The 14,885-nt window shown below is 41.1% G+C and overlaps 2 protein-coding genes across 2 annotated transcripts in view; both read left to right on the top strand.

Moving 5' to 3' along the window:
* The window catches only part of Snrpb2 (small nuclear ribonucleoprotein polypeptide B2), a 424,915-nt gene that overhangs the window by 387,091 nt on the left and 22,939 nt on the right, over positions 1-14,885 (top strand). The window lies entirely within an intron of this gene.
* Pcsk2 (proprotein convertase subtilisin/kexin type 2) overlaps positions 13,328-14,885 on the top strand; it is a 240,671-nt gene continuing 239,113 nt past the window's right edge. The window contains exon 1 of the mRNA XM_051183273.1: positions 13,328-13,857. Within this exon, the coding sequence (XP_051039230.1) occupies positions 13,684-13,857 (174 nt within the window). The 5' untranslated portion in view covers positions 13,328-13,683. The remainder of the gene's footprint in view (positions 13,858-14,885) is intronic.

Here is a 14,885-nt window from a genome sequence, read left to right as displayed (position 1 = left end):
TTTGACAAAATCCAACACCCCTTCATGATAAAGGTCTTGGAGAGATCAGGGATACAAGAAACATAACAAATGCAATCTACAGCAAGCCAACAGCCAACATCAAACTAAATGGATAGAAACTCAAAGTGATCCCACTAAAATCAGGCACAAGGCAAGGCTACCTACCACTTTAACATCTGGCTGGTTTCTGGTTTTCTTAGATTTTGAAGGGAATTAGAGTATTTGAGGTCTCTGATTTTTTTTTAACATAAGCATTCAGGCCTCTAAAAACTATTTCATAAAACAGTTATAAAACAGTTCTCCCCTCAGAGGAAAGAAGGTTCTGGTAAGTTAGAATTTCATTTTCATTTGATTTGAGAAAAACAAAATTTAATTTCTTCCCTGGTTTTGTCAATGACCCATTGGTCATTCAAGAAAGAATTGCTAAGTTTTCAGTCATCTTTGTAGTTTTTCTAAACTATTCTTTCCACTATGATCTGGGAAGATAAAAGAAACTATTTTGGCTATTTCATATTTGTAAAGATTTGCTTTGTGACCTAGAATATGTTCTAGTTTAAAGTAGGTTCTGCAGGCGGCTGAGAAGAATATATATTCTGGATCTTAGATGAAATACTCTGTAGATACATGTCACATCTATCTCTGATCTATAGCTTATGTCAAACCTGAAGTTTCTTTGCTTAGTTAGGTTTGATGACCTATTTTAAAGATTAGACAAGGTACTTAAGTCACCCATGACTGTTGTATCAGAACATCAGACTCTTTCACACAGATTACTTTATGCATTTTAAGATTTGGAGTCCCAACATTGCAAGCATACTATTGTTGCATCTTCTTGTGAGTTATTCATTTAACTAACTTGCAGTGGCCTTCATAATCTCTTCTAAGTAGGTTTATCTTGGAATCTACTTTATCAATTTCCATATACTTGATAACTATTTGACTATAAGTCAATGGATATATTTACCAATAATATGTGGTTTTTTAGTAATTGCATCTAGTTTTTTTTAATACATTCATCCAATCTGAGTCTTTTTTATGAATTGAGGCTATTTTCAAATCATGTTGTATCTGAGAAATGTGTACTAGGCCCTGTGCTTTTTATGGCTGTTTTTCTGGTAGAATGGATTACTTTTTGTTCTTTTTCTTCCTCTTCCATTAATATCAAGAATTTGGCAGTTTACTATGCTGGATGTGATGCATTTTTTTCCCTAACTATCCCTTGTTCATCCCTTTTTCTCATTATTTCTTGTGTTACTGTGATTAACTCCTCCTCCCTCTTCATGATATAATGTTCCATTAAATATTTTCTGCAGTTTTATCTTATTTGTCCTGAACTGCATTAATCTATGATTGTTTTCAAATAGTGTTACTTCTATATCAACTTTAAAACATAGCTTTGCCTAATGTAGAAATGTTGGTCAGCAATTATTTGCGGTGAGAGCTTACAATTATTGTTCCAGATCTTCTTGCAATCCTAGTGCAAAGGAGGTGAAGACAGATTCCTGGGGCTCAACAGCTGCCCCAGCCAGTCTGAGTGGGAATGAACATATGTGGGGATGCATGTGGCCAGAAGTCAACCTGGATGTCATTCCTCAGAAGTTATCTATCCTGTTTTCTAGACAGCATCTCTCATTGGGACATTCAGCTTAATACCAGAGTAGGCTCGTAAGCTCAAGGTATCTGTTTGTCTTCAGCTCTTTAGCAATAGGATCCCAAAAAAAGTACCATTACATCCACTTTTTACCTGCCTTAAATAAAGTGAGAGTTCTGCTAGAAGTAGTAATCATGTAACATTAAAAGAAGAAGAGTACACAATGGGGGAAAGGTGAGAGGGAAGACTTTCTATGTCCTTGAAATTGGTACATGGCTGATTATAGGCACAGAATGAGAAGTATCAGTTGAATGTATGTGTTCTGGTCTTTATTGTGTTTTGTGCCAATGTTGGGCCTGTATTGGACAAATGTCTAATGTTTACCAGAGTTGTCTTTTGGGGGTTGGGATTTTTTGTTGTTGTTGTTTGTTTTGTTTTGCTTTGCTTTGCTTTGAGACATGGTCTCTCTGTGTAGGGCTGGCTATGCTGGAACTTGCTCTACAGAGCACACTGGCTTCTAACTCATTGACTCACCTGCCCCTGACTTTTACCTGCTGAGCCACTATGTGCAGCTCAGACTTGTTTTCATTTCAGTAGTTTCCCCATCTCTGAATTCTAGAAACCTCTTCTGGCAACACTTGGCTCCATGGTCTGTGGGATGAGCAGGTTTGCTTACCGATCCAAGACTCCAGTATTCTCTCATGTGGCTAAAGTTATAGGTAGCAAAGGGATGGGAGAGAATCTCCCAAGTGTGTAGGGAGTAAAGGGGAAAGCTATAACACTGAGATTTGCAAAGGCAGAGGAAACAGACCTCCTAGTTATTAATCAGACTGCCAGAGGCATGAAACTATAGCTGTCCTATAGAACTTTGGAGTTTCCAAGTCCTCAGTCTCCAGAGTGATGAACTGCAGGTGGCTGGATCCAGAAGCTGGTCCACCTGCTGAGGTGAGGCCTTGGTGCTTCTCCAGCCTAGGCACTTTCTCTCTGCTCTTCACAGCCTGGGCAGAGCTTCCTGGTGCCTGCACACTAAGTTTGTCAAAGTCTGTCCTTCTGGCTTTCCACACCACCCCACAGGACTGCCTCCCACCCTGGAGCTGTGGCAGATTAAGTGAAAGCTGACAGTCTTCTGGTTGGACTTTCCCCATCATCCAACTTTATTGGAGCGCTATTTTAAACAATAGGTGTTCTCTCAAAATGGCACCTGGCCCCTGCCCTCCAAGTCACACAGAGTGTCAGATCTGGATTCTTCTACTGTTAGCTCATCTGTTAAAGAAGTTACCACCTCACAAAAACCTGCAATGGGTTTTGAGATTCCTGAGGGCTTTCCCTGAGGGTAGGACTCTACTTTCCTTCACTAGAACTTCCAGGCTTGATGTTTGAAGACATAGTCTGCTCTATACTGGAGAGCTTTATGGCTAGAACTGTGTGTGACCTGGCTCCTTTGCTGTTTTTTTCCTATCATCTTCTAGAAAGTCAAGGGCTCTACCACAACTGGTGTGGATTTCTGAAGTTATTCTCTTCCTATCTTTGGAGTGTATCTTTTTTTCTTATCCTTGATGCCTCCTCTTCACTGAGTCACAGTCGGCTTGTAATCCATCTTACCCATTATTCACATTTCTCCATCTACTTCTACTCCATTAATATGAACATATATTGCAGACACAGTTTGAGTTTTTAATCAAGGTTCAATATTTTCTACCATTAGTATTTCTTTGAGCGTCTTAGCCAATGTTTACACAGTGTCATTCTGCATTTAGTAAGTATTTATTTCATATCATTTTGAGGAAGCATCTGTGAATTTGTGATAATGCTTATCAGAGTCTAATATATAATATAATAGTAAAAGTATTGATTTAATTTCTAATTGGTACAGGAGTCCATCAGGAAAGGAAGTTATGGGTGAGCAATGTCCAAAATTTGTGCTGGCATCCTTTAATGTTTCATCATTATACCCATAGAATTTTCAGAATCAGAAAGTGAAAAGCAAGAAATGGAGCACAGGGTGACTTTCAAGTGCTTTCATTTCCCAGTGCTCTTATTGAACATGTGAGTCTAAGTTTATACTCTGTGTGTGTCTATGGAGGTGGGTGGCTGTGGGTGTGTGCATGTGTATGTGGAGGGGTGTGGGAGGTGTGGGGTGAGTGACTGTGTGTGTGTGTGTGTGTTTGTGTGGCCTGTTAAGAACTTTTTCACAAATTAACCTGGCAAGGCAATTCCTGATCTTATTTTATGGTTGCTTAATAATAGTATTCACTTCATTACTACAATCCGTTCTAAGATCCTGTTCCCATCTTCACATGAGTTCACCCTAATTCAATGAGAATTAAGCCTTCCAAGTCATTGCAATGATATCACTGCATTAAAACCTACATTTTAAACTTAAGGTCTTTCATGCCAAAGTTGCAATTCACTGCAAAACTTCCAGATGATTAAGATTTATCAATGATTATATATTTGAGTTTTCTAGAAATTATATTTTGTTTCTATTAAGAATGAAGAGATTGAAAATAATTTGAAGAAATGGGCTATGCATTCCTCTTGGTCATTGTTGTTATAAAGAATAATGATATAACAAAGGAAAGACATATTAAGTTGTAATTTCTTCCAAAACTCTCCAAACCATTTATTGCACCAAACAACTTGTTTTTATATTGCCTTTTATAAGAGTTTTCTTCATTTTTGAAACAGAAAATAGCCCTCTTTGGTCCAGTATAATGTAATTGAAGAAACGAAAAAAAGAAATCTCAATTCTACGACGTATATTTATTCAGATATTTAGACTGTTTCCATCTTGTGGATATAAGGGTTAATTTACCCTAACCTTTTATTTTGAAACTGCTTCTCTGGGTTCTCATATCTGTACCTATCTTCGTGGCAGATTGTTTCAGCATGGTAATGTGCTCAGCTCAATTGCCAATGGCACTGATGCTGCTATCAATCATTTACAAAATGTGAGGGCTGAAAGACAAATGATATCCTTGCCCATCTTTTTTAGCCTTGCATACTTGGCTTCCCTGGAAACTGCCCTTAGTATAAAGGAATCTCTAGATCAGTCTGAAGGCAGATCAGTCACTAAGGCTGAGCTCCTGCTCTGCAGAGGACACGAAATGCAGACTGTGGATAGTCAGCACCACGGACAGAGCCCACCACACTGTGCACTTTTCAGGAGGAAGCCTAACCAACTCCTTAAGACCTCTTCATGGCTTGTAGTGGTGTCCCTTTGTTTTGCTTCATTTTAGGTTTTGTTTTGTTTTCTTTTCTTTTTGTTTTTCTGGTAATCCCTTCTACACCCTCCCCCTGCCCCAATCATCTGATTTTTCCCAGTTTGATTTCTAGTTAGTTGGTTCTGGAGATGTCCTAAAATTTCTGACTGCCTCATTTCCCTGTGCCTCTTAGATTCTATGACTATGTCTCTTATGTTTATTCTTACATGTTGTGTTATTTTTCCCTGGTTTTTGTTTTGTTTTGTTTTGTTTTTTTGGATAAACATAGTCTTCCAGCCAATCTCCAGAAAGGCTGGAAAGTTGTAATAATAAGATCTGTGTTTTAAAACATAACAAAGTTTAATGTATATCTATTCTACATCATCAGCATGTATACCACATTTTAGATTTTACAAGAAAATTTCCTATCCAGGCTGCTAGCAAGTAAGAAATGATGTATGTAGATAAAGTCACTGGCAAAGGCATTGAAGGGATCAAGGAAATTCAATGAAGCACAGCAAAACCCCAGAGACTAGAAATGTACTGGTTCCATTGCCCTTATAGGCTCTAAGAAATAAGACAGTGATTGAAGAGATCTGAAGACTCCTAGACAAAAATCCTATAACATTTGGTAAAGGAACATGTGCTGAGTCGCTAAGGGACAAATATGGAATAAAAGAATCCTCAACCACTCTTCCCTAGTCTCTAATTTTTAAATAGTTCCCCCTGTTGTCTGAATTCAATAGGAAGTCATAGAAAAAGGAGTCTAATTTATGTGGTCCATAAAAGTTGATTTCCAGGCATAGCACAAAATGGAGTAATACCTAGAAATACCTACACATACATAATATTGTTTGTATTCACATAATAACTCATGTCAAAAATAATTAAAAATATAAATTTGTATTTTACTATAGAGCTCAATTGGTACAATATTCACTAGCTGGAACTTCTAGCATGTAGTTGACTCTCCAGTCTCTTGAACAGACATTGTGCCCTCTTTCAAGCATCAAAGACAATTATTTTCTGTAGGATCCCTCTCTCAACACCACTCACACGGCAAATTAAACAATATAACTTCCCCATTGTTTAATGCTTTGGCAAAAATGAAATGCCTTCAGCCCCTTATGAGAACAGGTCACTTCACATTCTACCAAAATCTGTTCTTCAATCTTCTCTCTGATTTAGCATTTAAAATTATCCTTGATTGAGGTTGAGCATAATCCTTAAAATCAGAGGACTGCCACAGTGCTGTGGTTTTTGACAAATCACCTCAGCTAGAAGACGAACGCACGTGACCCTTATTTATTCATCTGTTCTTGCCAAGGAAAGTTGCCAGATCCTCCTTATACATGTCTCCCTGGAAAATGAGAGGAGAAATAATAAGGGCACCTTGAAGAAACAATGTAATTATACATAAAGTGCTGTGGGCAGTGGTGAAAACTGAGATGACTTTGCCATCTCATGTGGAACTTGGAACAGGAGTCCTTCCTCCTTTTTTGCTAATGAAAAAATATGAAGACACATTCTAGCTAGTATTTTTTATCATTGTTTGAATCCTGCCATTTACATACTGTCATGGGATAAATGACTAATGGCCTCCTCTAATGAAAATTAAACCTGAATTTGTGTGTGGCTAATACTCTGCTTAACCAAGCAAACCTCCCATCAACAAGTCAACAGGCATAAGTTAATGGCATGCTGCTGACTAAGGGCTATAATGGCTGTTGAGTCCATAGGATAGAATGATCCTTCTTACCATCCACAAAGAACCACTACATCAAATATTACTCCCTCTGGCTAGCAAATAGAAGATGTGGAAGTGAAGGACTAGACCATTTCTAAAGCTTAAGCTTGATTCTAGTTAACACCTTTTAGTGTAGTTCTGTACCATAGATTGTCTCTTACCCCAAAGCTTTACCTATGTCTGGTGAACAGATGTAATGATACCCGTGGTTTCTATTGACCTAATATCTTTGATCCTCCTGGAGGGAAAAGCCCCTTATTGTCCTTGGTATAAGCAAATATTTTATATTCTCACTTCTCATATTTGCCTTATACCAAAGGAAGCGCCATCCCTTGAGTTTTACAGGAAATAATTCATTTTTAAAGGGTTGTGACTATTTTGATTATCATTGTGATCCACGTAGAACCTCTACACAAGGAAACCACTCATATGTGTAACTTCCAGCAAAGTTTCATGTGTTTTAGGTTGTGTTGTTAGAAATTAAGTATACTTTCTCTATGTCCATACCACTTTGAACAAGCCTTATTTTGTTCAGTCTTGGAAACTAATCAGGTTCAAGCCTGATGAGAAGTTGGATAGGAGAAATTAAGCACACTCTGAGTAGGCTCTACACTAACAGACTTTTAGTAAAAATGTTTTTCTGTCAGTGAACTTGTGACCTTATGAATGGTTGGCAATTGCTCTACCATTGAGCTGTACCTCCTGCCCTGAACAGAATTATGAAGGAGAAGATAAAACTACAAAGTTATTATAGATTGGGTCAGCTCTAGAAATATCTGTTTGTAAAGATGTGCTTTTGTTTCATTCTCTTTGGTATCCTAAGAAGATAGAATAAATATTGTTCCCCAAATTAGACCCTGCCATTTTTCTTCAAATCGTGACAGGATACAATGTTTTCAAGGCATAAAAAATAGTGTACCTGAGCACACAACCAGAAGGTTGAAACTGTTCTTTCAACATGTTAAATAATGTTATGTGTCAATCATGCGCTCAGACTGATCATACATATTGATTCTGGACAGTATATGAGCATTTAAAACATTCAGGCCAAAGTCAAAAGTATCCTAAAACACCATGTGAGAGTTGACCTTACAGAAACCTATGTTTGAGCTTTTACTTTTATCTAAATTTTTTCTTTTATTATCCCAGTTTAAATTTTCTAACAAGTCACTTTGTTCCCTGTAAATTATTTATCTGTTGTGGGTAATTTGAGACTCACAAGCAAGGGCTCCACATTAAAGACAATTTCCATAACCCTTCAAAATGTGGATTATGGAAGATTTCCTGTATTTCTTTAAAGATCAAGAGAAAGAAAAGGAAAGAAGCACAGGTGAAGAACTCATGAATAGATAATCACTCTCTACAGACAATAGCAATGTTCCAATGAGCCCTAAGAAACAACTAATTAACTTTTCCAAGTGAGCAAACATTACTCTATAGTCCTCTAGACCTGGGAGGAATCTAAAGACAGTGAATAGCAATGTGTTTCTAATTTTCCAAAGAAGATTAAAAGGGCCCTTGGTCCTCATTATTTAACTACTTCAAATCCTATCAAAATAATAGAAGCCAAATTAGCAGAAGAAAAAATTTTCAACATCCTGGAGAATAACAAAGCAAGAAACACTTTTTTATTTATGAAGAGTTGATTAGTCTGAATAAATATGATGATTTGGTGGAAGTTGCAAGGTGAATATGGCCTAACACTATCTAGACTGACTGCTTCCAAAACATTAAAACACTTGAGGAATTTCCACAAATATTAATTTAAGATGATTTAGAAAGCAAAAGTTTTCTGAAGATTATCAACTTGTGAGAAAAAAATCATTAAAATAAAAAAAGTTTTTAAATTGGTAAAAGATATGAGTTGGGGATAAGAGCAACCAAGTTCCACTAACTGTGAAGGAATGAGTATAACCCTAGGATATGATTTAAATGTGTCAAGTACCTGGGTCTTACATCACAGCAAGTGCAAAAGAATTCACACCACTTGAAAATGTGGCACCACCTTGAAATATAAGAATCAACTGGCATAGGGAACTCAGTGTGGAGATCAGAATGCGGCAGAATTGTAGAGAGAAAATAACATTGAGTAATCTTGAGTATGGGTAGGTGTGTTAAAAACAGGAAGGACATAGAAAGTTGGAAAAACCTACTAGCAAAACACAGCAGCATAGTATGATAATGGAAATTCATGCTGCCAAGTGAAAGTGTTGGTGTTGTGTTTGAAGTTTCAAGATGGGTACCACAAAAATGGTAACACAAATTGGTTTAAATAAGATTTTGTATATTTCTGTAGCCTACAGAAACACACAGAGAGAGCTGACCTGAACAAGGAGAAGCTAATGGGCCCCAAGAATGATAGCTGGGAATCCAGCATGGGACTGACTCAGACGCCCTAAACATGGGTCTCTGCTAGAAGGCATGGACAGTCTAAGGGACCTCAGACAGTGGAACCAGGATGTATCCCTGGTGCACAAAAGGACTTTGTGGGCACATCCCCCATGGAGGGATACTCCCTTAACCTAGAGATAGGAGATAAGGCCTAGTCCCTACTCCAAATGACTTGACAGATTTAGATACCCCCTCCTGGAAGGCATCACCCTACATGTGGAGTGGGGGGAGGGATGGGAGGGGAGGGTGGTCGGGGGGGGGGGGGGCATGAGAGGGTGGGAAAGAAGGAGAGAGGGAGGGAGGGAAAGAGGGAGGGAGGAAAAAAGGGAGGGAGGGAAGGAGGAAGAGGGAAAAGAAAAAAAAAGATTGTGTATATTTTTTGAGATAGGTATTTTGTAACCCAGATTAGTCTTCAGACTCACAGTTGTCCTACCTTGGATCCCAAATGCTGAGATTAAGGACATGCACCATCTGTCTAGACTCAATCTGAGCTATATTTGAATCATAACCTTAAGTTGTATGTGCATGTTTACATCCCAGCCTGTGAAAGAGAAATCAACAGCTTTCCAGTGGTTCAAACAATATCCACAGGTCTAGAAGTCCTTCATGGGGACGACTCTGGTTTGCCCATCCCAGGCATGGGAGCAAGATTTTCCATGACCTGATGATAGTCTGTGGATCCAAAGCCTTTCCCCTAGAAGAATCTGAATACACCTGATGAAAAAATAAATAAAATCCCAATCTTGTCTTGGGTAGTTTTTGTTCTTGTAACCTAACCATGTATGTGTGTGTCTGCCTTCATGAAGGTGTGGCATGTGTGTGCTGGCAGGGGTCATTATGAAATGGAAATACTCTTCTCTTTGAAGGCATCTCCAATGAGATGGTAGGGATTGGTAGCACACATTATCCCTGATGTTGCTACAGCTACAAGAGAAAATAAATGGAAAGAACTCAAAGATCTTGATGGGCTCCATATCTGATTTTGACTGTCAACACTTGTCAGTTTTTTTCTCAAATCCACAAACTTAGGTATATGTGATAAAAGTTGGGGGAAGTCTGTGGAAAACTCTCTCTTAGCCATTGCCTGTCATCAACACTCCTGGATCTGGTGATGCTTCACACCACATTATGGGCTATAGTATCTCCAAAAGGACAGTTTAGGATCTAGAGGATGCCTAAACTCAGTTTCCACAGATGGACAGATGCAAACTTAGAAGGATTTAATGGTTTGGCCCAAGTGGCATCCACTGACAACTGCAGCAGATCTTATCATGGTTTCTGGGTCACTTTGCTGCTGCCCCCGCTCCTGTTGCCTTTCTCTGTCTAAATCTATTGATATTAGAAATGAGTTTGGACAATAATTCTTCTCTAGAAGAGCAGATTTGTGCACACATTAATGTATTTACATTTCAAGTGCCAATCAAATATTTCAGTGCATTTCCTTCACTGGCTTACAGTACCATAGTAGATTAAAAATTTAGCACTTGCGTCACAAAAAATCTGTTTTCATTCTGCTGTGCTGAGAGTATTGTGATAAATTATACACTATAAACCACTATAGACATCAGGATTTGGAGAGCTAGCTCAGCAGCTAAGAGAACTTATTGCTCTTGCAGAGGGCTTGGGCTCCATTCCTAGCACTCACATGGTGGCTCACAATTGTTTTTAACTCCAATTTCAGTAGGCCTACTGCCCTCTTTCTGACCTTGATAGGTTGTGCACACACACACACACACACACACAAGGTACACATACATACATGCAGGTAAAACACTTTATATGTGTGTGTGTGTGTATATACATATATATGTGTATATATATATATATAGATACCTAAGTCTGATATATATGTATATATATATATATATGATATATGTATATATATGTTATATATACATATATATCAGACTTAGGTATCCATGTTTATTCAGATTGTGCCTCATTTTATAACTTTAATTATTTAAAATGTATATTTGCATCTTAGTCCACTTGCTGTTGCTATAACAAACTACCCCAAACTGCAATTTCTAAAAGATTTCTTGAGTTCCCAGTTAAGTATGTTAAGAAATCCAAAAGCATGACATTGCCAAATGGTAAGAGCTTCTTGCAGTATTATAACATGATAGAGAGTATCATATGGCAAGATAATAAAAGCTACCCAGGAAAAGTTTACTTTTATGGCACTTCCACTGTGGCTCAATAGCTCATTAATCCATAAATGGATTAAACCACTCATGAGGGCAGAATGATCATGATCCAGCCACATTTCAACAGCCCTACCTCTGCCCACCAGCACCACCAAGGGAATCAAATTTCTATAGGAGTCCCAGGGAGGCACTTATTGTGGTAGTAGATTGAGCACACACTGGCCTTCCATCTTTGAAGTTTATTTAGAAAATGAAGTATAATTCAGTGGTTCCAGAAAAATTAATACATAATCTAAATAGATGGTAATTTCAGAGAGATTTAGCTGCATTAGCACTGCTACTTCCCGGCACCTATAATCTTTTAAATTGACTTATTTGATGCTCTTCACATCTGTTTCCTAAAGGCTTAGATTGTATCTCAGTTGCTGCTTTTGAAATAGTCTCCCCAAGTGGTGAATTTATCTAATGTAATTTTCACGTTTGATGCCATTTTTCTCAAATGACAATATGGGACAGGAGGACGCATGTGGTTATTGCTTCACAGGAAACCAGAACTTTGGTTCAAAATATGGATGAACTGTAAGGAAAACAAAAAGAGAGGAAAAATTGGAGGTCTCTGGGTAAGGAAACTTTTGAGGTACAGTCCAATGGTGAGGCACAACATAGTGATAAAAGAAAACATTCTTGGCAGAAATGAGCTGGTGCATGCTGCTCCAAACTGGGGCTCCCAGGCTGATGTCATCTCATTAACAATTTCCCCCAAACCCTTGCTTCCCCTCTGGAATGCTCTCTGAACCTTCCCAGTGTCTCACTTGATTTTCTTAAAGCCATTCAACAAAATTGATAATGTGGTGTGCTGAAGACTACAGTTGGACGAAAACCGTCTTATAATGTCTGCTTACACTTATCTGGGGGACAGCTTTGCCAGTGAAAGCACTGTGTAAGCACGTGTTCATGTCTACCAGTCCTGTGTTTCTTGTCTAGACCATGATTTTTGTGCTATTAAGGGGAAGAGTAGAGTAGGAGTGGTTGGGTGTGGCTGGCTGTGTTATGGTCTGTCCATGTTACAAACTCAGTTTCTCTTCTTCCTCCCTCCCTTTTCTCTCTCTTTCCTAAGAAAATGTGTCTTCCTGATTATCCAATTTATGGCAGGATTTTGGTTTTGGTGCCAGAAGGTAAACAATGTAAATATACTCCTTAACAACTAAATACTTAAGTTACTTAGAGCAATGGTCTTCATTTTCTTACAGCAGAACCGGTCTACTTCCTCACACTAGAGCAAAAAAGGGAAGTCAGACCTTAGTAGTTCACTGGACTGTCTCCCCACCCCCCAAAACACACACCGCTTGCTCAACCTGAATTACCCTGTAGGCAAAGACATTAGCAGGATCCTGACCCAGCTCCTGGGGTGGTTGACTACACCTCTTTAAACTCTCCTTTGGGTCCTGATGCAGTTGCAATCCCAGAGTCTAAAAATCTGCCCCCCAGCATGAGCATCACACCTTCCCCTTCTGGGCAGTCTTGGGATGCAGGTGCATCACTGACTCTACAAGAGTCTCTTCTATTAGCCATCACAAGTGGGAAGGGGGGTGCATCCCGGACTCCCGCTGAACTGCCAGATGTTTAGTTTCTGGCCTGCTTGGAGCATGGGGAAACCAAACAGGAGAAAAGCTCCTTCCCGCCCCATGAGTCACCCCTAGAAGGATGCTCTTTCCAGCCTAGGATTTGCCCAAAGTGGAGGGGGCGGGAAGGACCAAATTTGCTTTGTTATTAGGAGAAAGGGAGAATGTGGGAGGGGAAAGGAGGAGAAAAAGAAGTGAGAAAAGATCAGGGAGAAGGGAAGAGAGAAGGGAAAAGAGAGGAGAGTTGTTTAGTAGCTGAAGACTAGTAAGGAAGAGCAACAGGGAGCGGCCGGGCCCCTCGCTCCCCTCGGGGCTTCTGACAGCCGCACGCACCGTAATTCCTTTCCCGGAGCTGTGCAGATTTCCACAAACAATGACATCACCGGGCGCCAGCAGCGGGTGGCAGCGGGGGGATTTTCCTAGGCGCGCGGCGGCCGGGCGGAGCAAAGGCGCTCTGGGCTGGCGGGGGCGCGGGCAAGCGGCGCCCCCGGGGACCCAGGCAGCCAGCTGGGCGGAGGAGGGCTGGGGCGGGCGGAGGCGGGCTCGGGGCGGCCCGGGGCGGGGCCCGCCGTTCCTTTAGTCTCCATTGGCCGCTGGCGGGCGCGCGTCACTCGGGCTGGCGCTCGCCTCCAGCCCTGTGGAATTGGAGCCGAGGAGGAGCTGAAAATGCAGATTTAGCATCCAAGCACAGACATACACTAGCTCTTTCTCTCCGGTACACATAGCTCCGCACATTCGCACCCTTGCCAGCCAGCCCGGCTGCGCGACTCCACGGCTTCTCTGGCAGCTAGCTGCTGGTGGACAGCGCACAGATTTGCCGTTTGCTAAGCTTCTCTTTTGCCTCTTTTGCTATACAAAGATTTTTAAAGAGAAAAACAGAAACAAAAACTACATACCTATTTTTTATTTGTATCTTCCCTCCTCTTCCCCTGCTCCACCCGCCTGCGCGCCTCTCAGCCCTACTTTTCACTCCCAAAGAAGGATGGAGGGCGGTTGTGGAACCCAGTGGAAGGCGGCGGGGCTCCTCTTCTGTGTTATGGTTTTTGCGTCTGCCGAGAGACCCGTCTTCACGAATCATTTTCTTGTGGAGTTGCATAAAGACGGAGAGGAAGAGGCTCGCCAAGTTGCAGCAGAACACGGCTTTGGAGTCCGAAAGGTAAGATTTCTCCCATGCATTTCACATGTTGTTTCCAGAGGAGGGACAGCCTTGCGCAATCTCGTTGCAGATTTGCAAGTTTTCTATCCTTTTTTTTTTTTTTTTTTTTTTCCCTATGCTATGCAGTTATTCTGCCATCGGCTCTCAAACACGACATTGCCTCCGGTGATCTTTCGTGGGTTATGTAATTAAAATGTCCTTCATCTGTATTAGAAAGGTCAGCGAAATAATTTGTTAGTGTTTGACTTGGTGTGTGTGTGGGGGGGGGGGGGGAATAGGACCGCACCTTGCAAAGGATGCTGTGCGCCCAGGCTGCTGTCGGAGGTACTAAGTTCTCCAGGCTGCCTGGGGACAGAGGGATAGAGTCCAGAGCAGCTGGGCTTGACGTAGACACTGCTTTGCCAGGGAAGTCTCCCCGCCCCCACACCCCGAAGGAAGAATAGTTTCCCACCGATAAGGCTCGAAGATTGAGCGTTGCAGTTCACCCCAGTTTTCCGACCCACGCCTAGAGGACTTCCTTCCCAACGACTTCGGTCCCTGCTTTTTTTCCCGCGGACAAGAGCTTTCTGACTTGGAAACATGAATGGGGTTCTCTCTCCAAAACCCGAGAGGAACTTCTGCACTCTGGCCCCCTCCCACGACCTCCCACCCCCAAAGCTCACTCCAGTTTGCAGAGTTCTTAATTCGCTGCTGCGGGACACCACGCCGCCAAGAGAGATGGATTCTGAGGGGGATTCCCCCACGCAGAAGTCGAGGTGTTTTCTCCTGAAAATGTGGGCAGCCAGCATGGCTTTCCCCGGGGAGTAAGGCGATCCCCATTCCAAGTTGCCCGAGTTGAACTGTTCGGGCAGTTGGATGGGGTTTCGAGCTTCGGGTGCTGCTGGTCACCTCGAGAGAAGTTAGGGTACTCATATTAGGGGGGGCAGAGGAGAAAATGCTTTTGGCAGGAGACATGTGTGACTTGCTTGTTCTTCCTGAGAAGTATCTGTGTCCGAGATCTGGAGTGTCCTTAGGGGACCTGGCACTGT

This window comes from Phodopus roborovskii, unplaced genomic scaffold, assembly GCF_943737965.1.
Source record: "Phodopus roborovskii unplaced genomic scaffold, PHOROB, whole genome shotgun sequence".
In the NCBI taxonomy this organism is placed as follows: domain Eukaryota; kingdom Metazoa; phylum Chordata; class Mammalia; order Rodentia; family Cricetidae; genus Phodopus; species Phodopus roborovskii.
This window is presented reverse-complemented; position numbering and strand designations above follow the sequence as displayed.